This window comes from Erythrolamprus reginae, chromosome 12 (genome assembly GCF_031021105.1).
Source record: "Erythrolamprus reginae isolate rEryReg1 chromosome 12, rEryReg1.hap1, whole genome shotgun sequence".
NCBI lineage: Eukaryota > Metazoa > Chordata > Lepidosauria > Squamata > Dipsadidae > Erythrolamprus > Erythrolamprus reginae.
Genome location: NC_091961.1, coordinates 2732501 through 2757571, shown reverse-complemented (window position 1 = coordinate 2757571; position 25071 = coordinate 2732501). Strand labels below are relative to the sequence as shown.

The following is a 25071-nucleotide window of genomic DNA, read 5'->3' as shown; positions in this document are numbered from 1 at the left end:
GTGTGGCTTTGCGCCATGAAGAGAAAACGGCAGCAGGGAAAAGTCGGCCGTTTTCTCTTCATGGCGCAAAGCCACACAGTCCCGGACTCCCGGATTTCTCGCCCCAAGGCAGGAGGCGGCGGCGGAGGAGAGTGGGCGGATCGGGCGGGCAATGGGGCAGGGCGGAGAAGCCAGGGGCGCGTTTGGCCGGAGGCACCGTGGGGAGGCAGGGGCAGGGAAGTGCGGCAGTAGGTGCCTCCGGCCAAATGCGCCCCTGGCTTCTCCGCCCTGCCCCATTGCCCGCCCGATCCGCCCACTCTCCTCCGCCGCCTCTCGCCGCGGCACACCTGTCGGTGTCTCGCGGCACACTAGTGTGCCGGGGCACACTGGTTGGGAAACGCTGCTCTAAAGCAGTGTTTCCCAACCTTGGCAACTTGAAAGTATTTGGACTTCAACTCCCAGAATTCCCCAGCCAGCGAATGCTGGCTGGGGAATTCTGGGAGTTGAAGTCCAGATATCTTCAAGTTGCCAAGGTTGGGAAACACTGCTCTAAAGCTCTCTTAAAGAGTCTATTGTCCCCCAACAATCTGGGTCCTCATTTTACCCACCTCGGAAGGATGAAAGGCTGATTCATTCTTGAGCCTGGTGAGATTTGAACTCCTGGCAATGGGCAGAGTTAGCCTGCAATAATGCATTCTAACCACAAGGAGAGAGGGAGGGAGGGAGGAAAATAGCAATAGCACTTAAGACTGGCTGTTTCACTGTCCTTTGAAGCCCTCTTTAAGAGGTTTATAGAGTCAGCCTATTTGCCCCCAACACTCTGGGTCCTCATTTTACCCACCTCGGAAGGATGAAAGGCTGAGTCAACCTGGAGCCGTTCAGGATCAAACTCCTGACAGTGGGCAGTGTTTGCCTGCAGTGCTGCACTCCAACCAGTGCACCGCCACGGCTCCTGAGATTATCTTGCTCTGGATAATCTCTTTGGCAGAACTCACCTGGTGTGCACTTTCACTCTGTGATTTGATTCGGCCACAATCACGTATATCTTTGTAACGTTCAAGTGAAGGCGCTTTAAAGAAACGTTGGGACTATTTGGAAACTAAAGCTGGCACCAAGTGCAATGGGAGTCCAGCTGGAGCTTACTGCCGGAAACCGTTGTAACAATTGTTTTACTCCCAGCATGTTTCTGGACTTAATCCAGAGCTCTGAGGTTACCTTTTAATGCTCCGAAGAGCCTTGTAGTCTGTGAACTACTATATTCCCTGTGGGCCTGACCATTTTCTAAAATCACCAAGCGCAAGGGATGTTTTCTGCCGTTCTGCGGCTGATGTTAGATAGGTTGGTTTACACGAGAGCATTTTTGTGGTCCTTATGCTTTGTGATCTTTTTAATCTTTCCTTTCCAAAGCATATGGGGGAGAAGCCTGGCTGACTTTACTTTCTTGTGTTTATTTATGTAAACATTATTTAAGATGGGTTTTAAAAAAAATAATAATAGAAAAACAGAATACAAATATGTGAAAACAAAAGTTGACCCTTTAAAAAGAGGATGGGCAAAATACTTCTTCTCCTGCTTAGCTTAGTATGTTACTTGTCACAATAGTGACAAATTCATTTAAAAGTTAATTGAATACATAACCTTTCCAAAATCATGACAATGTAATCAGTAACAAAATGACAATAAATCAGTAAAGCAATCAATGGAATGTGAGCAGGAAGGATTTATAACTTTCAACTGTTACAGACAGAAGTCAGCTTCGAATGAAACAAAAATTGCAAAACCAGTTTTACATGTGGCTGTCTTATTGAGTGTGGTTTTTCATAAGGTTTTGTACAGAAGGTAGCCTTTGTGGTTCTTCTAACTTTAGAATACGAGCAAGGCATATGAAATAAGTTATTTGTCAGACCGGGGAGAGGCCTGCATAATTATGAAGAAGACATTTTATTAATTCAGTAATTAAGCCAATTTGGTCTGGTGGTTAAGGCACCAGCCTGGCCAGTCACTCTCTCTCTCTCTCTCTCTCTCAGCCCACCTCCCAGAATTGTTGTTGTGGGAAAATAGGAGGAGGAAAGCGCATTGAGTATGTTTGCCACCTTGAGTTGTTTATAAAAATAATAAATTTATTTGGGCTACAAATAAAATGTAGTGTCCAGTTAGGTCCCACAGAATCGGCTTTCTCCAGGTCCCGTCAACCAGACCAATGCTTCCCAACCTTGGCAACTTGAAGATATTTGGACTTCAACTCCCAGAATTCCCCAGCCAGCAAATGCTGGCTGGGGAATTCTGGGAGTTGAAGTCCAGATATCTTCAAATTGCCAAGGTTGGGAAACACTGAACTAGACAATGTCAATTCTGGGAGTTGAAGTCCAGATATCTTCAAATTGCCAAGGTTGGGAAACACTGAACTAGACAATGTCACTTCCTACGGGAAGAGCCTTCTCTGTGGGGGCCCCTGCCCTCTGGAATCAGCTCCCCCCAGAGATTCGCACTGCCCCCACCCTCCTCGGCTTTCGTAAAAATCTGAAAACCTACTTATGCTGCCAGGCTTGGGGTCTTGTGTATTTGAACGAATGGTTTTTAAATGGTTTATTTAGAATAGTTTAAACTAACTATTTATGTTAATTAGATTTAATTATATTTTATATATTGTGTTTTTTCATTGATATGTTGTGAGCCGCCTCAAGTTCACAGAGAGGGGCGGCATACAAGTCCAATTAGATAGATAGATAGATAGATAGATAGATAGATAGATAGATAGATAGATAGATAGATAGATAGGTTACAGACAGTAGATTTTTATTCTGCCCTTCCTTTAAGAGTGCCAAGTAGTATGTTCCACCACCCCTAACTGTATCCCCAAAACAGCCCTGGGTATAGGTTAGACCAGTGGTTCCCAACCTTTTCTTCACACACACCCCCTTAAATACCTTTTGTGGTCACGGACCTTTCACAACATTTCTTCAAACTTTTTCGGCCTCTCCCCAGGGGTCCGCAGACCACAGGTTGAGAACAATTGGGTTAGACTGAGAGAAGGTAATGGATCCAGAGTTATTGGGTGAACTCTTGTGGCTGGGGAATGCCCTCCCAAGTTGCTATAACTGCTATATCGCAGTGCCTCCCTCCATGTTGTAATGTTCCGTGTTTGCACATGCAAGGCATTAACCAGAAACATCTGTGCCTTTCCAGGATAATATGCTCTTTTGTGACTCGTGTGATCGGGGCTTTCATATGGAGTGTTGTGATCCTCCTTTGACCAGGATGCCAAAAGGTAAAGGTTTTCAAATTACGTGGAAAATCTTGAGCACACAGGAGAGAATTCATAGGCAGAACAGTTTACACATTTGCAATTCCAATGCAAGAAAAGAAACTGCTTTACAATTAAATGAATGGCAAGACTAGATTTTCCTCCCTACCTTTTAACATATATGTGAAGCTGCTGGGAGATGGAATAGTAGATGCTTGGAACAAACTTCCAGCAGACACGGTTGGTAAATCCATAGTCACTGAATGTAAACATGCCTGGGATAAACATAGATCCATCCTAGGATAAAATACAGGAAATAGTATAAGGGCAGACTAGATGGACCAGGAGATCTTTTTCTGCTGTCAATCTTCTATGTTTCTATATTTCTAATTCTTCATTGGCCAATTGTCTTTGGTTCATATGCTCTCTGTATATAAAAGAAAAGATACATTCATCAGGAATCATAAGGTACAGCACTTAAAGATAGTAATAGGTTATAAATAAGCAATCAAATCACATTAGGAAACAGTCAATATAAATTGTAAGGATACAAGCGGGTGATGGGAACAATGAGAAGATTAATAATAGTGTAAATTTAGTGAATAGTTTGAAAGTGTTGAGGGAATTATTTGTTTAGCAGAGTGATAATAAAATTCTCTTACTGATTTTAGTGTGCCATCTTCATTTTCTATATTTTTTTTTGGTACCATAATTATCTGTTTCGGCCGTGATGTTTTTACAGTTTTTAGAATTGCTGTCCTTTCCAGTTTTACTCACTTTTTGTATTCTGTGTGAGAATCTCCAGATAGAAAATAGAAGTGAAACAAGCAGGACTGTGGCGCCCTTGTATGACGATGCAGTTTGTCTCTTACAGGCATGTGGATATGTCAGATATGTCGACCACGTAAAAAAGGAAGAAAACTACTCCAAAAGAAGGCAGCACAGATTAAGCGGCGTTATGCCAACCCAATAGGACGTCCCAAAAACAGATTAAAGAACCAAAATGCAACGTAAGTACTCTGAGACGTGAAGTGTGATAGAGAGTGAAGCAATTGTGTTGTTGGAGATTGTCTGTCCTTTTTGCAATTTTAAACACCAAGTGACTTAGTCGTGTAACTACTTTGGAAGAGGCTAGTGTTGCCTTAAAACGTTTGTTTTTTGATTCATTTAATTCTTTAATATTCAAAGTTAACATTGCTTTGCTTTCAACATTTATTTCCATTTCTAGCTTTGGATTTTTTGGATAGTTTTCCCGACCCTCTGGAACCAGCTCCCCCCAGAGATTAGAACTGCCCCCACCCTCCTCGCCTTTCGTAAACTCCTCAAAACCCACCTTTGTCGTCAGGCATGGGGGAATTGAAATGTCTCCCCCGGGCCTATATAATTTATGTATGGTATGCTTGTAGGCATGTCTGTTTAAAAATGGGGTTTTCTTAACTATTTAAATTTTAAATAGTAAATTATTAGATTTGTCATGAATTGTTTTATTGTGTTGTGAGCCGCCCCAAGTCTACGGAAAGGGGTGGCGTACAAATCTAATAAATAAATAAACAGACAGACAGACAGATAGACAGACAGATAAATAGATGGATGGATGAATGAATGAATGAATAAATAAATGGATGAAGAGTTGAGGAGAGTTAGAGGGGAAACACTTTTATAGGATGACCCCATGCAATATTGATATTTCTTAATTCTGTCTTCTAAAAGAACATCACTGCAAAAGATGGAGTTTGCAGAAGATTATTGTAAATTATTTCATTTGAATGATTTAAGATGCTTGTCAGTTAATCCGATGCAAAAAGACTGGGAAGCGATGGAAAAGATAAACATTTATTCAGGGCTGTGCAAAGCAGGGACATGTCGCTATTCCAAAAATATACACAGACTATTGCATACGTATTCTTATTCTGGAAGATTTACTTCTGGAAAGCAGAACATCTGGATTGGGACATTTTGGGAAGCCCTCAGATATTCTATCCTTGAATGTTGTTTTCCCAAAATGCCTACAACTTAAAACCATTGTTTCAGAAGCCAAGATTCTGGCTCATAAAAAGGTAAAGGAGACGCCACACATTTTGCTCTGCTAGTTATTGCTATCTATAGGGAGTGGGGCTGATCTCCATTTCTTGCTCATAAACACACATTTTAAATATTTTATCAAAAATGGAAGCGTGCAACATTTATCACGAGACATTAGCACCAGGTGCCATTTTACACAGTAACTCGGAAGTAATTTCTCTGTTGAATTATTGAACGTAGTTGAATTTGATTCCAGTAAATTCACATGGATTATAAAGTACAACTCTCAGTCTAAACAGTGTGTGTGTGTGTGTGTGTGTGTGTTTGTGTGAAATAGCCCTCACGCATCATCACAAAATCTCCAGAACTGTAAAACCGAGAAACGTGAAACTCGGCATGTACGTTCCTCTCGGCTTCTAGGTGCTTGCTAAGAAAGGATTTTTCAAAATAACCATCAGAACATTAGTTATTTCTTATATTAATGTTAACACGATCCAATGCTAAGAATTTAGATGTTCTTCTCCCCATCTGAAAAGAACTCTGTTCCAACTGCCAGTGGGTGTGACCAGTGCGTGACTCATCCAGCCTGTGGGATGGGACTTTAGAAATTCTACTCCATGCTAAGGAGTTAAGGCATTCTACCCCCCCTCCCCATCTGCAAAGTTCTGATGCTACCCCTTTGCTAAACAGCCGCCCCGAGTCTGCAGAGAGGGGCAGCATACAAATCTAAATGATGATGATGATGATGATGATGATGATGATGATGATGATGATGATAATAATAATAATAAATAAGTATGGGCGTGGCCAGCGCATAACTACTCATTAATTTTCAAGCTTTAACTGTCAATTTATCAAGCCCGAAGCACAGATATCCAGCTGTATGTGTGTGTGTGGTTTTCTTTTTCTGTCGAATCACCTGGTATACCAAAATATGGAAGTTAGCATACTGCCTAGCAAGGCAAAAGTAGCCCAGGTTCGAATCCTAGAAGGGTATGGCTAGCTGATGAGAGCCAAATAACTCGAAATACAGTGGTACCTCTATTTATAAATGGACAGACAAATGAACATAAACATAAACAACATATAAAATGTATTCAGTTTCAGTGGTGTTCTATATAGTTATTTGCTTATCATCAATTCATATTTTCTTTCACTTTATCAGTTCTTATACACACGCACACACACATGAGTGTACTGTGAATCAACTACTGTTCACAGGGTTGTTGATGCTTCTCTCTCTTCTATCTGACTGCTAATCCTTTTTCCTTTTCCAATTGTTTGTTCAGATCGAAAGCCCCCTTCAGCAAAGTTCAGACGGGACCCGGTCGGGGTCGCAAGCGCAAGACCCCCTTATCCAGCCAGTCCACTTGCTCGTCGGACGGGGGTTACTTGGAGCAAGTCGACGGCCTGGAATTCTGCGGAGACGCCAGCATCACCTTGAAATTCAACAAGAAAACCAAAGGGCTTATCGACGGCCTTACCAAATTCTTCACCCCGTCGCCCGATGGGCGTAAAGCCCGAGGAGAAGTCGTGGACTACTCTCAGCAATATAGGATCAGGAGAAAGGAGAATAGGAAATCGAGCACTTCGGATTGGCCCACAGGTAGCAAAGAGAGATTGGCTCTGGGTTTTATGGAGCACGGAGGTTATCAGAATGAACGGCTGTAAAGAAACCGCCATAACCACATGTTTGAAAGCTGTCCATGAGGAATAATCTGGTGTATTATCATAGGGAGATCAGAGCAAATCATTATCTTGGTTTATTGCTGCAGTTTATTGTTTTAGTCAATAATACTCTAAGGAGCATTGGAAACTAGTTGGAATTACTTTGTCTATTAACTCGAGGCTTTTGCCATCAATCAAGAGAGGGCACAGAGCTGTGTTGAGGACTGGTTTTGGGTGGATGTAGAAGAAAGACAAGCATTCTAGGTAACGGAGAAGACTTTCTTCTCTTGCCAAACTTAAGGAGGATATGATTGTCTTGTTAGAAGGCAAAGAAAGCAGGAAGAGGGAGATTGTGATCCTGCTGTACAGAGCGCTGGCGAGACCCCATTTGGAATAATACTGTGTTCAGTTCTGGAGACCTCACCTACAAAAAGAGATGGATCCAATTGAACGGGTCCAAAGATGGGCTATAAAAACGGTGGGAGGTCTTAAGCATCAAACTAATCAGGAAAGACTTCATGAACTCAATCCGTAGAGTCTGGAGGACAGAAGGGAAAGGGGGGACATGATTGAAATATTTAAATATGTTCAAGGGTTAAATAAGGTTCAGGAGGGAAGTGTTTTTAATAGGAAAGTGACCCCAAGAACAAGGGGGCACAATCTGAGGTTAGTTTAGAAGCAACGTGAGAAAATATTATTTGACTGAAAGAGTAGTGGATGCTTGGAATAAACTTCCAGCAGATGTGGTTGGTAAATCCGCAGTCACTGAATTCAAACCTGCCTGGGATAAACATAGATCCATCCTAAGATAAAATACAGGAAGTAGTAGAAGGGCAGACTAGATGGACCAGGAGGTCTTCTTCTGCCTTCAGTCTTCTACGTTTCCATGAAAGACACAGATGCCATTTCTTAATGAGAAATGACCTCGCTTGCTGTTTTCAATTGTCGGTAACCCATCACGGAATTTGAAACGTTCTGTTTCCAGACAATCAGGATGGCTGGGATGGAAAACAAGAAAATGAAGAGTGGCTTCTAGGAGGCCTGGATGTCATGGCGGAGAAAGACATGGAGCTGTTCAGAGACATCCAGGAGCAAGCGCTGCAGGTAAAGTCAAGTTCACTTTTTCCGGCCGCCCTTGTCCAGCAGACTCAGGGCAGCTCACAGAAGAAAAACCGCCCCGAGTCCACGGAAAGGGGCGGCATGCAAATCCAATAAATAAATAATAAACAAATAAAAAAACAATACAAAATAGAAAATTATAAAATCCAACCGCAAAAGCTAATCATGAAAATGCAAACATATACGGAGCCGGGGTGGCGCAGCAGGTAGAGTGCTGTACTGCAGGCCACTGAAGCTGACTGTAGATCTGTAGGTCAGCGGTTCAAATCTCATCACCGGCTCAAGGTTGACTCAGCCTTCCATCCTTCCGAGGTGTGTCAAATGAGGACCTGGATTGTAGGGGCAAGAGGCTGGCTCTGTTTTTAAAAAGGGCTATTGCTAACATGTTGTAAGCTGCTCTGAGTCTAAGGAGAAGGGCGGCATAAAAAATGAATAAATAAAATAAAAATAAGTAAGTAAGTAAGTAAGTAAGTAAGTAAGTAAGTAAGTAAATAAATAAATAAATAAATAAATAAATAAATAAATAAATAAAACCTAATCTTAAAACCCCGAAACATTTAAAACCATTCAACCGACTTCCTCACATCACAGTCATACTATCGGCTACAGCAGAATGTCAACGCTCAACAGCCCCAGGCCTATCGGCAAAGGTGTGTTTTTAAAACCTTTCTAAAGGCCAGGAGGGTGGGGGCAGTGCGGATCTCTGGAGGGGGGGGAGTTGATTCCAAAGGACTGGAGATGTCACAAAGAAGGCCCTTCCCCTAGGCCCCGCCAAGCGACATTGCTTGGCTGATGGGGCCTGGAGAAGGTCACGTTTGTGGGATCATCCGGAGCTTCCATCCATTGTGTTCACAGTCAAAGCAGCTCAACAGAAAGAAAGCTTTACAGCTGTCCAGGAAACAAGGAGATCATTTACACAAGATTTTCTGGGGTATCAGACTACTGGTGCACAATTTAGTAGTTGTGACTTTGACGCAAGATGTCAGACAGAGTTCCAGGGAGAATGTAGAAGACACTACGGCATGGCTCAGGAGCATGGGCCTGAGGGTGCACCCACCTGCTGGTTTAGGAAGACCTGGCTTGTGCACCTTCCGTGCAAATGCAAAATAATAGTTTTCATTGTTGCAGAATTAATATGGAATTACTACTGTAGGGTTGAGTACATTTTAACGGGGCACTTCCTTGTGGCTCCTCTTTTTGTCACGCACACTTGGTTGTGTGTGGGAGGTCCCTTGAGGTCCTCCTACAATTTACTTGCCTTGTTACTTCTGACTAGGAGGGATAATAATTCAGTAAAATTTTGGGCAGTCTCTAAAAAATGTTTCATGTTTTTAGAACACTATCTTCTTTTAATGGATTCATCACATTGGAAAACTAGGAGAGAGGGTGAAATCTGAGCTGCATATAGAAGGGAAGTTGGGGAAGGGACCTAAAAGCTGTAGTGGCCTAGTGGTTAGAATGCAGTATTGCAGGCTTACTCTGCATTCCAGCTGCCGGCAGTGCGATCCTGACCAGTTTAAGGTTGATTGAGCCCTCCATCCTTCAGAGGTGAGTAAAATGGGGAGCCAGATTATTGGGGGCAAGATGGCGACTCCGTAAACCACTTAGAGAGGCCAATAAAGCATTGTGAAGCAGTATACTGTATAAGTATAAAGAAGCCAGGGTGGCACAGTAATTAGAGTGTAGCAAACTGATTGTTAGCTGCAATTCAGCAGTTCAAATCTCACCACCGGCTCAAGGTTGACTCAGCCTTCCATCCTTCCGAGGTGGGTAAAATGAGGACCTAGATTGTTGGAGGCAATACGCTGATTCTGCAAACCGCTTAGAGAAGGCTGTAAAGGCACTATGAAACGGTATATAAGTCTAAGTGCTATTGCTCTAAATGCTATTGCTGTTACTATGGCTTACTTGGAACTAACACAAAGGTGAAAAAGCATGCAAAAGTCAGCAGAGTTAAACGAACGGGTTAAATTTACACTTCTCTCAACTTTACTAGCCAAAGAGCTGCCACAAGATGAAATACCGCTCCCTGTTAATGTATGATGTTTTTAAGCCTTTGAAACCAATGGTTTTAGCATGTATACCAAGAGAGACATGTGTGAAGCATTTGTTGCGGGGTTAATAAGTGTTGGTTATGACCTATAAAGCCCTTCATGGCATCGAACCAGAATATCTCCAGGACCGCCTTCTGCCGCACGAATCCCAGCGACCAGTTAGGTCCCACAGTGGGCCTTCTCCAGGTCCCGTCGACTAAACAATGTTGTTTGGCGGGACCCAGGGGAAGAGCCTTCTCTGTGGCGTCCCCGACCCTCTGGAAACAACTCCCCCCAGATATCAGAGTTGCCCCCACCCTCCTTGCCTTTCGTAAGCTCTTAAAAACCCACCTCTGTCGTCAGGCATGGGGGAATTGAAATATTCCCTTCCCCATGGCATATAAAATTTATGTATGGTGTGACTGTAAGTATGACTGATTTCTTAAATTGGTTTTTTTAAGATTTTTTAACATTAGATTTGTTTACGTTGTCTTTTTACTGTTGTTAGCCGCCCCGAGTCTGCGGAGAGGGGCGGCATACAAATCTAATAAATAAATAAAATAATAAGAAAGCAAATGTGTTTTACAGCCTCTAGCAAACATTAGAGCTATGACTTCACGCTACAACTTGTGCTAATTGGTTTGTTTTGGCAAGGACCGGGTTAAACGCAGCTGAGAAGCTGACGCAGTCCGTCTCTAGGTAGACCAAAGGGCCGCACCTGAGCAAAAGGGAATTCACTCGGTAAAAATGTAAGGATGGCTGGCTGAAGTACTGGAGAATCTGTTGGACAAGAAGAATCTCAAAACAGTGCGTGTAGCCGGGTATCGGCAGCTTTTGATGGGACGTGGGCCACCTGAAGGGGATTTGGGCTGTTGTGATGTGCAAACAGTTGTATTGGAACTGGGATTTCACCTTTATGCCAAATGTTCCGTTGGAGGAGAGCTTTGCAGCTGTCGGGAAGGCGTTCTCATCACAGGTATAGCGAGTGGCGTTCCTGCTTGAAGCATCTCTGCGTATGATTAAAGAAAATTTTGGCGGCCCTCAAAATACGAACATTTGCAGCTTCCTTAGCGAGATTATAGATTTATATTCATTCTCGTGATTAAAATCTGTATAGGACAGAAGGAAAAGGGGGGACATGATCGAAACATTTAAATATGTTAAAGGGTTAAATAAGGTCCAGGAGGGAAGTGTTTTTAATAGGAAAGTGAACACAAGAACAAGGGGACACAATCTGAAGTTAGTTGGGGGAAAGATCAAAAGCAACGTGAGAAAATATTATTTTACTGAAAGAGTAGTAGATCCTTGGAACAAACTTCCAGCAGATGTAGATAAATCCACAGTAACTGAATTTAAACATGCCTGGGATAAACATATATCCATCCTAAGATAAAATACAGAAAATAGTATAAGGGCAGACTAGATGGACCCTGAGGTCTTCTTCTGCCGTCAGACTTCTATGTTTCTAAAAACAGTTACGTATTTTCCAGAATGAAGTGGCGATTGATTCAGTGGGGCCCAAAGGTGCTTTTTCAGGCGGAATCTGGTCTTTCTTTCTTTCTCTTTTTGAAGACATTTCCCTTTTCGTCCAGCAAGCTTCTTCAGCTCTGACAGGATGGTGGGGAGTGGAAGGACTTACCGTTATATTCCTGGCAGTCAGTAAGGGCGGATTCATACAGGATGTTATTCCACCTACTAGTGTTTTCGCTAGAACACTTGCACCTGAGCAATGAATTGAAGGCAGATTGTAGAATTAAGCTTTTTTTTTTTCAATTTACCTGTTATATTCCCTCCCCAGCACAATAAACAGGCTTTCTTAAATTGCGATGAAAGCACATTGTCTAGTTGGATTTGCTCTAGCTCCTTAGATAAAGCAGTCAGTTCCTCAGGACTGAGACCATTCTTTTCGTAAGAGAGCCCTGGGAATCAGTTTGTGAACTCTGGCAGAGAGGACGACATTTGCAGGAATTGGATTTCCCTCTGGTGTGCAATGTGATACAGCGACAGAAAGCTTTTGTTGTGCAGTGTTGTGAATAGGTCTAACATGTTGTGTCCTAGTATGTCGGGTAAGTGTGAAGGCAAGGTTTTGCAGAGGCCAATGTTAAAGGCTCATTGCTACCGTGAAACGGTGAAATAAAAGAGACGGTAAACAAGGCACACCTATAAATTCTCACAGATTTCTTTTGCCCTGAGGTTGGTGTAGGAATATACAGATCGCTTTCTTGGTTAAGATCAAAGGTTCCCCTGCTGGTAGCATCCTTCTTATAACGCTTGTCAGCCGGACGTCTCTGGCAGGTTTGTGAGGGTGGCATGATGGGGTCGTGATTTCTGACAGTCTCAAAATGGGTGAGCAGTGTGGTCGGGCGGTAGGAAAAGCAAGTAGGATGCTTGGCTGCATAGCTAGAGGTATAACAAGCAGGAAGAGGGAGATTGTGATCCCCTTATATAGAGCGCTGGTGAGACCACATTTGGAATAACACTGTGTTCAGTTCTGTAGACCTCACCTACAAAAAGATATTGACAAAATTGAACGGGTCCAAAGAGGGGCTACAAGAATGGTGGAAGGTCTTAAGCATAAAACGTATCAGGAAAGACTTCATGAACTCAATCTGTATAGTCTGGAGGACAGAAGGGAAAGGGGGGACATGATCGAAACATTTAAATATGTTATAGGCTTAAATAAGGTTCAGGAGGGAAGTGTTTTTAATAGGAAAGTGAACACAAGAACAAGGGGACACAATCTGAAGTTAGTTGGGGGAATGATCAAAAGCAACGTGAGAAAATATTATTTTACTGAAAGAGTAGTAGATGCTTGGAACAAACTTCCAGCAGACATGGTTGGTAAATCCACAGTAACTGAATTTAAATATGCCTGGGATAAACATATATCCATTGTAAGATAAAATACAGAAAATAGTATAAGGGCAGACGAGATGGACCATGAGGTCTTTTTCTGCCGTCAGTCTTCTATGTTTCTATGTTTCTATGGCACTAGCTAGCCCTTTCTTGTTCTTATCCTCAGTGTCTGGTGAACAGATCTCCTGGTCCTAAACACAGAAATTATGTTTAGCTCTTAAAACCCATCCTTATCTTGCCTAAAATGTCATCCACACCTATTTTACATAATCTTAATTAAGTTCCAAAGTTTCATGTGCTGGGTTCTGAAGAAATCTCAGTTTACGGTAATAAACCAGTGTTTCCTAAACTTCAACTGAACGTTGTAGTCTCTCCTTCCTGCTTTATAATGGAGGATTTAATGTAGTTTTTATGTAATGTAGGACATTAACCGACATCATGTTACATCCAAATCTGGAAATTTAGCTGGACTACAAATTTGGATTGGAGACTAGGGAACAAGAGAAGAGGAAACAAACTAACTCATTGTTCTCTGTTGATTTACTTAAAAAAGAAAAGAAAAATAGAGCCGGGTATTATAGGTATTTTTAAACATTATAGAACTATTTTTTTACACCATCAAATTATCATTTGGAAGGAGATCAGCCCCAGTGCAGTAAAATTACACTATTATTAATCCAAACCTGAAAATACTTCTAAATGAATCCTTCCAAACTCTAGCTAAAAAGATGATAAAATCTTTGGTCCTAAATCTTTGGGGACGTAGTAATTGTGGCTTAAGCTAACGAGAAAATAATTCATGGGACTGAAGTAAGAGAAGTAGAAGGGAGTACACAAACCCAGGAGGTTTGCTTGCCTGATGAAAATGCTAAGCAATGGTTTGGCACGTCACCGTGGTTCGGTTCAGTGCGTGAGGACGGGGGAAATCGTGTAGGCCCAAGCCTTGTTCTTTTATCCAAACATTTCAACATGTTCCTGAAACTCCGGAGAGGGGCGGCATACAAATCTAGTAAATAATAATAATAATAATAATAATAATAATTATTATTATTATTATTCCCTAGAAAAGGGAACATAAAGGAAAAACAAGCAATGTTTGACGATGGTGGCTTTCTGTTCTGTCTAAGCTGAACTAATTCATGCTCATAAGGATGAGGAACCATCTGCATGGCCTTCCTCAACTGAGGGGGGGGGGGATAAAAATCGAGCGGGTGCAGAAGGAAAGAAGGCAGGAGCTGGACTTTCTGGCTGTGATGTTTTTCGGGTGCAAGAACTGGACATCTGAAACCATCTGTAGGCCAAGAATATATTTCAGGAGGATGTGCTGCACTCAAAGCTCAGATGCGGATACACAGTGCTGATAGCAAGACACCTTAGTGTCCAGGAAGAAGCAGCTGGAGTAATAAGAGGAGAGAGACAGAGACAGAGAAACAGAGAGAGGGAAGAAGGGAGGGAGGGGGAGAGAGAGAGAGATACAGAGAGATACAGAGAGGGAAGAAGGCAGGGAGGGAAAGAAGGCAGGGAGGGAGAGAGATAAGAAAGAAGGGAGGGAGAGAGGAAGAGAAAGAGAGAGAAAGAGAGAGAGAGGGTGGGAAGGTGGGAGAGACACACAGAGAGACAGAGAGGGAAGGAGGGAGAGAGAGAGAGAAAGAGAGAGAGAGGCCTGTCACTAGGAAAAGCTGTAAACCATTTATAGTCTTTATTGTTTAAAGTTCTTAGCGCACGGGAGAAACTAAACAGGAAAGGATTAAAAGAGCCAAATTGGCATTTTTCTCTTCACCTTTCTGCCTCTGCATGTTTAGGGCAATTTGCAAGGTATTACCATCTCTCCTTGAGGGCTAGTAGGTAGAGTGGGGAAAGAAAGGAGTCCTCTGTTTTACAGAGAAGTAAAACTATAAGTAACAATTAAGGCCAAAATTATGTCCATGGCTTGAAAGGCAGAGACATGACTCCCCCCTCCTAGCCCAGAGCACTTAAACTTTTATGACCTCCAGTCTTCCTGCAGAAAATCCCCCTTTTCTCCCCCTCCCTCCAACGAAGTTATTTCCTTTGCAAGTTCCCTCTAAGGTTCTTTGAGTTCCTAATGTTTTTACTGTCAGGTTTCTTTTGTCCTCAATTTAAAATTTACAATTTAAAAATTGTATCTACGAAAATAAGACCCTGACTTGTGTTTTTTTTAACCCTGAAATAAGAGTTTGGCCTTATTGCTGTGCACCCAAAAGTCCGATTGGACTTATTATCAGGGGATGTCTTATTTTCGGGGAAACAGGGTATATAAGTTGATAGTGCTGATTTTTTTTTTCATATTTGAGAATAAAGAACATATAACATTTCCCTTACAGGCCTGAACTCAGCCGATAGCTCTTTAATTGAACTTGGTATCCTATGGCAATTCCCTCTGAGGTTTACTTATTATAATTATAGATGTTGATATATAGTTTTCCTTCTTCAGTTTCTTTTTCCCGAACTGCAAGATGGGTGGCATACAAATTCAAAAAACAAGTAAAATAAGTATAAATAAATAAGTACAATTCCAGAGCATTTACTTCCTTCCAATGACAAGGGGAATTTAATTTCCTTATGATCATTGTCCTGGGTCATTACAATAACAGACATTTCTAGAATTATGAAGTGTGACTGGGATAACTGTTTTCCTATGTGATTTTTTATTTTCTCCATTTTTTGTTGGCATCAGTAGAAATTAATGTTCACATAAATACGTTGCTTTTTAAAACTTGATTCCCAGAGCCATGGAGTAAAATTGAGTGGGTTAAATTTGTTTATTTCTTTCAACAGAAAGTAGGAGTGACAGGGGCACATGACCCCCAGGTTCGCTGCCCATCAGTCATCGAGTTTGGAAAATATGAAATCCACACCTGGTATTCTTCTCCATATCCACAAGAATATTCCAGGTACGAAGCACCTTTTATGATGTGCACTGTGTTGCCTGCTGGAACTTTGCTGGAAATGAAACGCCTTTTATTGCAGATTTACTTAAAACAGGGTGGCATGTCAGGTGGAGAAAGGAAATAGTAGCCAGCAATATAATAAGCATAAGAAAGATACAGATAAACACAGCATGTGAAATTGATTGTCAATCAATGTTGCTGCCTAAGTACACAGTTTGATTTCACAGAAGTTTGATTTATCTGGAGTTATATTGTGTTGTTTAAGTCTTCCCTTTATTTTTTTGAGCAGTGTATGTATATATATAAACTCCCTAGGTTCAACTTCTGGTAAGGGTATGGCTAGCTGATGGGAGCAAAATAAGTTTGAAATAGATCTATTCAAGCCTCCCTTCCTTTTCATTATCAGCAAAAATATGTTACACACGCGCGCGCGCACACACACACACACACATCGTATTTTTTGGAGTATAAGATGCACCTTAGTTTTTGGGAAGGAAAATAAGAAAAAAAAAATTCTGCCTCTGCCTACCAGTATTCATCGATATTCATCTGGTTAGCGTCCTGTCAGTATGTGACAGATTTGAGGGCTGTTTGGAAACTGAAACCACATTTGCTGTGTGAGCAACAGGAAGGCGGCAGCAAGGAGCCTGGGCGTGGATTAGCTCAACTGTGCTGCATGCTGTGCTGATCTCTGTAACTAAAACTGAAACAGAAACTCCTCTGCTTGTGTTTTGCTTGTATTTATTACCACATTGGAAAGCCTGCTTTTGGTATTGTGTATTTGCTTCATGTGTTATATTATATATAAAGATAAGTCATTGAATCCTGCTGAATCAGTTACCTGTGTGTGCTGACTGGATGTGATTGCTGCTTTAAACTCTGACAGGTCCTTGCAGCAAATAGCAAACAACCAGGTCAGCGTCAGCACGATTCAGCGCGAGCAGCTGATTGGCGGGTGTATCCAGAATATCCCCAATCAGCTGTTCCAGGCTGCAGGGATTGCCACAGACCATTGCCTCCTCTGTCCCTCTTGTTTTAGGCTAAGCATAATGCTAATCATAGTATATATATATCACTGATAATAATCACATAATAATAGTAACAATGGCTTATCCAAACTAGGAAGCTTTCCTTAGATAATTAATCATTCTCGTGCTTTCTTTAATTTCTAACCTCTGTTCCTGTTAGTTAGCTATTGGTAAAACAGGTCCCATGTTAAAAAGTATTCAGTTTCTTCCTTCTCCATTGTTTTTAGTGTTAATCTGTCCATCTCTGCGCATTGTAATATTTTTCTTATAACACTTTTGTCTAAACTGGGATTTCTTCATTTTTCCATTGTTGTGCAAAGACAATTCTTATTGCTGTTAGCAGGTAAAATTAAGTATGTATTCTGTTTAGGATATTGTTCTGGTAAAATACCCAGCAAAAATATTTCTGGTTTAAAATCAATGTGTCGTTTTATCATTTTTGGTGCAGTATTTTTTTTTTGTCCTTTTTCTTTAGCTCTGAGTGGGTCTTAACTGTTTTATATATTTTTTTTCAGGTTGCCCAAGTTGTACATTTGTGAATTCTGTCTCAAATACATGAAAAGCAGAACCATTCTCCAGCAGCACACAAAGAAATGTGGTTGGTTTCATCCCCCAGCCAATGAAATATACAGAAAGAGTAATGTCTCGGTTTTCGAGGTAAATTTCAACAGCTCTCAACTGCTGTTTCCCCAGTAAAACAAGCCATGTAGTTCACAATGGATTTTTCACAGCAGGTTCTGAACCAAGAAATAAAAACTAGCTCTAGAACACAGAAATATAATTTGAATACTGTAGTTTGAATATGTAGTTTAATATACAGTAATACCTCGACTTACGAACTTAATTGGTTCCGGAAGTAGGTTCGTAAGGCGAAAGGTTCGTAAGACGAAACATTGTTTCCCATAGGAAACAATGTAAAAGTGATTAATGCGTGCAAAAAGAAAAAAAATTGCAAAATGGCGCTCTGCTGGGCGCCGCCGCCCGGCTGTCACCTTCTGAAACAGCTGGGGGGCTTCTCGGTGTTCACCCTAACCCGAACATTTCGGGTTCAGGTTCAGGAGGCCGCCAAGAAGCGCCGCCGCCTGGCTGTCACCTTCTGTAACAGATGGGGGGGGGGGGCTTCTCGGCGTTTTCCTGAACGCCGAACCCAGGGGTTCGGGTTTGGGAGAACACCGAGAAGCCCCCCGGCTGTTTTAAAAGGTGACAGCCGGGCGCCGCCGCCCAGCGGAGCACCATTTTGCGATCTGCGGTATATTCGTAAGCCGAAAAAAGTTCGTAAGAAGAGGCAAAAAATTTCCGAACCCCGGGTTCGTATCATGAGGGGTTCGTATCATGAGGGGTTCGTATCATGAGGTACCACTGTACTTTGTTGTTTGCAGAATCCTTGGCAGGCAGCAATTTCTAATGAAGGTACAGTGGGTGAGAACTTAGTTTTTACCCACATGTTTCTGCAGTAAATGTTTGCCTTTTAAATTGGGTTTTTAAATAAAGAGTTCTGTTTCACAATTTAAAAGTAACGCATAGCCGTTTTAGTGACTCTTTAAATAAGGTTATAAATTCTTGCCCATATAAACAAATCTAAGTGGTTGCCAAGCTTAAGAATACAGGTTGCGCGGGGGGCAAAGGTCAGAGTAGCGATGTTTTCCAACTGCTCTCTTGATGCTTTCAAAAGGTGGATGTTATCCCTTGTTTGCTCTGATATTATTTGCCCAGGGTATGGTGTTACATTGGGGTTTTCCGACGAGGATACAATGAATTTATCTACTTCTCTTTTTTTAAGGTGGATGGCAACGTCAGTACTATTTACTGCCAGAACTTATGTCTACTGGCAAAACTCTTCCTGGACCACAAGACTCTCTACTACGACGTGGAGCCGTTTCTTTTTTATGTGCTGACGCAAAATGACCTGAAGGGCTGTCACCTTGTCGGCTACTTCTCCAAGGTGAGGGGGCGGATGTTGAAGCCTGGGTTTTGACGTGCAGGGACCCTGCAGGGGTAGTAGGTCTTCCTCAGCCGCCAAGAAACAAATTCAATTTGCAGGCCATTTTAGTTTCATTTTTCAACAGTGGCCATTGGTTCCTTCCTGACCCTTAAACAGAAGAAAATACAGGCTGTCCAGCAAACCTAGAAAACAGGGAAATCAGGGAATTATCAGGGAAATTGGTGGTTCGGGAAATATCAGGGAGTTATCAGGGAATTCGTGAAAAAAAATGGAATAAATCAGGGGGGAAAACAAACTGTATTAAAATATTTAAAAGTCAGGGGAAAATCATGTTTAAAAAAACACACACGGATCGTGCTGCCTGGCAGAGTCAAGCAAAAACGAACATAATTGTGGAAACCTGGCCAGGTTATCTTCGGGACCGCCTTCTGCCACACGAATCCCGGTGACCAATTAGGTCCCACAGAGTTGGCCTTCTCCGGGTCCTGTCAACTAAACAATGTCGTTTGGCGGGACCCAGGGGAAGAGCCTTCTCTGTGGCGGCCCCGGCCCTCTGGAACCAACTCCCCCCCAGAGATTAGAATTGCCCCCACCCTTCTTGCCTTTCGTAAGCTTCTTAAAACCCACCTCTGCCGTCAGGCATGGGGGAACTGAGATATTCTTTCCTCCTAGGCTTCTACAATTTATGTATGGTATGTTTGTATGTATGATTGGTTTTAAAATAAGGGGTTTTAGCTGCTTTAGTATTGGATTGTCGCATGTTGTTTTTACCACTGTTGTTAGCCGCGCCGAGTCTACGGAGAGGGGCGGCATACAAATCCAATAAAACAAACAAACAAACAAACAACTTGCTTCTCAGCTACCGATATTTCTCCATGGCTTAGCCGTTTGGTATGACGTCATCTACAACCGTGCCTTAACTAGATCGCAAGTTACAGGGAAATGCCAGGGAAATATCAGGGAACTTCAAAATGCTTCCCCCTTGGACACCCTGAAAATAGATCTGTACTGTAAAAAAAACCCAAACCTCCTATAAAATCTACAGGAAGAGATGTGGACTTTGGAAATCCATTTAAATGATGCTAATTATCTATATTGTGGGACGCGATGGCTCAGTGGCCAAGCTCGTCGATCAGAAGGTTGGCAGTTCAGTGGTTTGAATCCCTAGCACCGCATAACGGGGTGAGCCCCCGTTACTTGTCCCAGCTTCTGCCAACCTAGCAGTTTGAATGCACATTAAAAATGCCAGTAGAAAAATAGGGAGCATTTTGGGGGAGAAGATCACAGCGCTCCATGCGCCTTCGGCATTGTGGCTTTCCGGCCACATGACCCCAGAGAAATCTTCGGACAGCGCTGGCTCTTTGGCTTAGAAACAGAGATGAGTACTGCCCCCTAGAGTTGGGAACGCCTTGTCTGCGGAGAAACCTTCACCTTTAGCTATGTATATTAACGGGACCGTCTTCTGCCGCATGAATCCCAGCGACCGGTTAGGTCCCACAGAGTTGATCTTCTCCGGGTCCTGTCGACTAAACAATGTCGTTTGGCGGGACCCAGGAGAAGAGCCTTCTCTGTGGCGGCCCCGACCCTCTGGAACCAGCTCCCCCCCAGATATCAGAGTTGCCCCCACTCTCCTTGCCTTTCGTAAGCTCCTTAAAACCCACCTCTGTCGTCAGGCATGGGGGAATTGACACTTTCCCTCCCCCTAGGCTTATAGAATTTATACATGGTATGCTTGTATGTATGAGTGGTTCTTTAAATTGGGGTTTTTTAGATTATTTTTAATATTAGATTTGTTTACCTTGTCTTTTTATATTGTTGTTAGCCGCCCTGAGTCTTCAGAGAGGGGCGGCATACAAATCTAATAAATACAAATACAGTGATCCCTCGAGTTTCGCGACCTCGATGTTCGCTAAACGCTATATCGCGAGTTTTCAACCCGGAAGTAAACTCCACCATCTGCGCATGCGTGCCCTTCCACGCATGCGTAGATGGTGGAGTTTCCCCACCGGGCAGAGGCTTCCCTGGGTCTTCCCCCTCTTGCCCCGGTAAGACAGCGGCGCGCGCGGGAAACCCCACCTCCGCCTCCCAGCTGGGAGGGACACCCTAGCTCTGCGCGCGTTGCTGGGGAAAGCCCGCGCGCTTGGGGACACCTCACCTCCGCCTCCCAGCTGGGAAGCGGAGCCGGCAACAGCGTGGGCGGGCGGGCGGCGCGCGCGAGCCTGGGGACACCCTAGCTCTGCGCGCGTTGCTGGGGAAAGCCCGCGCGCGCGGGAAACCTCACCTCCGCCTCCCAGCTGGGAAGCGGAGCCGGCAACAGCGTGGGCGGGCGGGCGGCGCGCGCGAGCCTGGGGACACCCTAGCTCTGCGCGCGTTGCTGGGGAAAGCCCGCGCGCCGAGAAACCTCACCTCCGCCTCCCAGCTGGGAAGCGGAGCCGGCAACAGCGTGGGCGGGCGGGCAGCGCGCGCGAGCCTGGGCGCGAGCAACGGGGTGGGCGGGTGGGCGGCACACGCGCGGGAAACCCCGGGGCCGCTTCTCAGCTGAGAAGCGGCCCCAGCAACAGCGCGGGGGGTGGGCGGCACGCGCGCACGCTGGGGAAACCCCGGGGCCGCTTCTCAGCTGAGAAGCGGCCCCAGCAACAGCGCGGGGGGCGGGCAGCACGCGCGCACGCTGGGGAAACCCCGGGGCCGCTTCTCAGCTGAGAAGCGGCCCCAGCAACAGCGCGGGGGGCGGGCAGCACGCGCGCACGCTGGGGAAACCCCGGGGCCGCTTCTCAGCTGAGAAGCGGCCCCAGCAACAGCGCGGGGGGCGGGCAGCACGCGCGCACGCTGGGGAAACCCCGGGGCCGCTTCTCAGCTGAGAAGCGGCCCCAGCAACAGCGCGGGGGGTGGGCAGCACGCGCGCACGCTGGGGAAACCCCGGGGCCGCTTCTCAGCTGAGAAGCGGCCCCAGCAACAGCGCGGGGGGTGGGCAGCACGCGCGCACGCTGGGGAAACCCCGGGGCCGCTTCTCAGCTGAGAAGCGGCCCCAGCAACAGCGCGGGGGGTGGGCAGCACGCGCGCACGCTGGGGAAACCCCGGGGCCGCTTCTCAGCTGAGAAGCGGCCCCAGCAACAGCGCGGGGGGTGGGCAGCACGCGCGCACGCTGGGGAAACCCCGGGGCCGCTTCTCAGCTGAGAAGCGGCCCCAGCAACAGCGCGGGGGGTGGGCAGCACGCGCGCACGCTGGGGAAACCCCGGGGCCGCTTCTCAGCTGAGAAGCGGCCCCAGCAACAGCGCGGGGGGTGGGCAGCACGCGCGCACGCTGGGGAAACCCCGGGGCCGCTTCTCAGCTGAGAAGCGGCCCCAGCAACAGCGCGGGGGGCGGGCAGCACGCCCGCACGCTGGGGAAACCCCGGGGCCGCTTCTCAGCTGAGAAGCGGCCCCAGCAACAGCGCGGGGGGTGGGCAGCACGCGCGCACGCTGGGGAAACCCCGGGGCCGCTTCTCAGCTGAGAAGCGGCCCCAGCAACAGCGCGGGGGGCGGGCAGCACGCGCGCACGCTGGGGAAACCCCGGGGCCGCTTCTCAGCTGAGAAGCGGCCCCAGCAACAGCGCGGGGGGCGGGCAGCACGCGCGCACGCTGGGGAAAGGGGGGCGAAGGGCGGTGGAAGTAAAAACACCATCTGCGCATGTGCAGATGGTGTTTTTACTTCCGCACCGCTACTTCGCGAAAAATCGATCATCGCGTGGGGTCCTGGAACGGAACCCTCGCGATGATCGAGGGATCACTGTACACATTTCCTCCCCTGCATATTGGGTCATTCTTTGTCAAGTGGACCAATTTTCAGAATCTTCCCCACTCGACCACCTTCAATATCAATGAAAAATTGCACATATATTACTTATACTAAATCTGCACTTCTATTCAACTAGTTTTTCTCATCATTCCTTTCACCCATTTCCTCCCATGTTGACTGTATGACTGTAACTTGTTGCTTATATCCTAAGATTTTTATTAATATTGCTTCTTCATTGCTTATTTGACCCCTATGACAATCATTGTTGTACCACATGATTCTTGACAAATGTATATTTTATTTTATGTACGCTGAGAGCATATGCACCAAGACAAATTCCTTGTGTGTCCAATCACACTTGGCCAATAAAATTCAATTCTATTCTTCTATTATGGTATAAAACACCTCGGTTCTATACCCTAAGGAATATATGTGCAAAGTTTCATTGAAATTGAAGGTGGTCGAGTGGGGACACCTATTTCAGTTTTCACATGCTTTGTATTTTGGGGTAGTAAGCGCTGCCTTCAGCATCAATTCCCATGCTTTCCTCTCACTCCCCTCGTCCCCAGCACCCCTTCTGAACCTCTGCCATCACAAGATACGATTTGTGCAAGAAGATAATTAATTTTTCTTTCCCCCTATCTCTGCCTTTTTTTCCCCCTTTTGCCGTGGTGCTAAGCCTCCTGTACCAATTCTGCATCTCTGGAAATTACCTTTGAAATTAGTCTACAACTAATTCCGGTGGCTATAATTGGGCCGGTGTCTTTCAGTGTGCGAATTCAAAGCGGGTTCGGCAGTCAACGCTCCCCAAAGTCTGCTGGATTTTTTAACTACATGAGGGACTTCCGAAGCTCCGGCTGCAGTTTTTCCCTCTCTCCCTTTTTTTTAAGACTCTTGTCTAGACAAATCCAGGGAACTGAAGCAGTTAACAACGCTGGCTGGCTTTCTCTCCATCCTGTCTTGGAACAGAGTGTATCCTCCAGAGGAGCGTGAATTCCAGCTTGGGAGGTTTTAAATTACTTCCTCCTCCCTTGGGTAGCGAAGAGCACAGCTCGTTGGTGAAGTAAACATTCATTGTTAGCGCGCCACCAAGCCCGCTGCTCCTCAAATCAGATGCTGATCTCATTGCAAAACTTTTGTTTGCGCTCTTGGGGGGGGGAGGGAGAGGAACGCAATTGGGACCGAACACGGCTTTCTTCGTATTCCTCCTGCATAGACGGGGGTCCAGGCTTTTGCAGAAGCTGTTTTTTGCTTGGAGAACAGAGATTTTCCAGTGGGGTGGGTGAGAAGAGGAGGGGAAATAACCAGGCTAGCCTGTTTAGCTAGCCTGCTTGCAGAATGGGGTATGCCTGCTGAATTGATTGATTGATTGATTGATTGGACTTGTATGCCGTCCCTTTCCATGGACTCGGGGCAGCTCACAACACATAACTAAAAAAAACATACAATAATACATCTAAATCCAATTAATATAGATAATTAATTTAAGACATCCTAAAAAAGGTTAAACATTAAAAATCATTCATTCAAATGCATACCATGAACATGAAACATCTCCCCCTGCCTATGTAGTTTTCTGTGTCTGATATGACTATATGTATGTTATAGCGGTTTCTTGCTTTTTAGCCTTTTTTAAATGTATTATTGTCATTTTAGACTCTAACTATTAGATTTGTTGTTATATATTGTTTTTATCATTGCTGTAAGCCACCCCGAGTCTACGGAGAGGGGCGGCATACAAATCTAATAAATAATAGTAATAACAACAACAACAACAACAACAATAATAATAATAATAATAATAATAATGAACATACCACACGTTCAACGACCAGAGGCTGGGATCTAGTGACCCCAAGCCTGGTGGCATAAATAAGTTTTCAGATATGGAAGGCAAGGAGGGTGGGGGCAGTGCGAATCTCTGGGGGGAGTTGATTCCAGAGGGGGCCCCCCACAGAGAAGGCCCTTCCCTTAGGCCCTGCCAAGCGACATTGTCAAGTTGACGGGACCTAGAGAAGGCCGATTCTGTGGGACCTAACTGGACACTGGCATTCATGCGGTAGAAAGGGGTCCCGCAAGTAATCTTGAATGGTGGTTCTGCCATAAGGACCTAAAACAGTGATGGCGTACCTATGGCACGCGAGCTGTTACCCTAGCTCAGCTCCAATGTGCATGTGGTTGCCGGTCAACTGAATTTTGGCTCACCTGGAGGCTCTTGGAGGGCATTTTTGGCTTCCGGAGAGCCTCCAGGGGGATGGGGGAGGGCATTTTTTGCCTCTGGAGCCCGGAGAGGGCGAAAAACAGGCCCACCAGAGTTTGGGAAATGGGCTGTATCAGGCCTCCAGAGGGCCTCTGGGGGAAGGGCGGGGGGCATTTTCGCCATCCCTAGACATTGAATTACGGGTGTGGGCCGTCGTGCATGCGCAATAGCACACGCACACATACTTTCATCACCAGAGGAAAAAAAAGGTTCACCATCACTGACCTAAAACCTCTGT

The 25071-nt window shown here is 44.8% G+C and overlaps 1 protein-coding gene across 1 annotated transcript in view; it reads left to right on the top strand.

The window, feature by feature from the left end:
* The window catches only part of KAT6A (lysine acetyltransferase 6A), a 76488-nt gene that overhangs the window by 31467 nt on the left and 19950 nt on the right, over positions 1-25071 (top strand). The window contains exons 5-11 of the mRNA XM_070765847.1: positions 3166-3247; positions 4098-4233; positions 6535-6851; positions 7899-8017; positions 15718-15833; positions 17374-17515; positions 18639-18800. Coding sequence (XP_070621948.1) covers positions 3166-3247; positions 4098-4233; positions 6535-6851; positions 7899-8017; positions 15718-15833; positions 17374-17515; positions 18639-18800 — 1074 coding nt within the window. The remainder of the gene's footprint in view (positions 1-3165; positions 3248-4097; positions 4234-6534; positions 6852-7898; positions 8018-15717; positions 15834-17373; positions 17516-18638; positions 18801-25071) is intronic.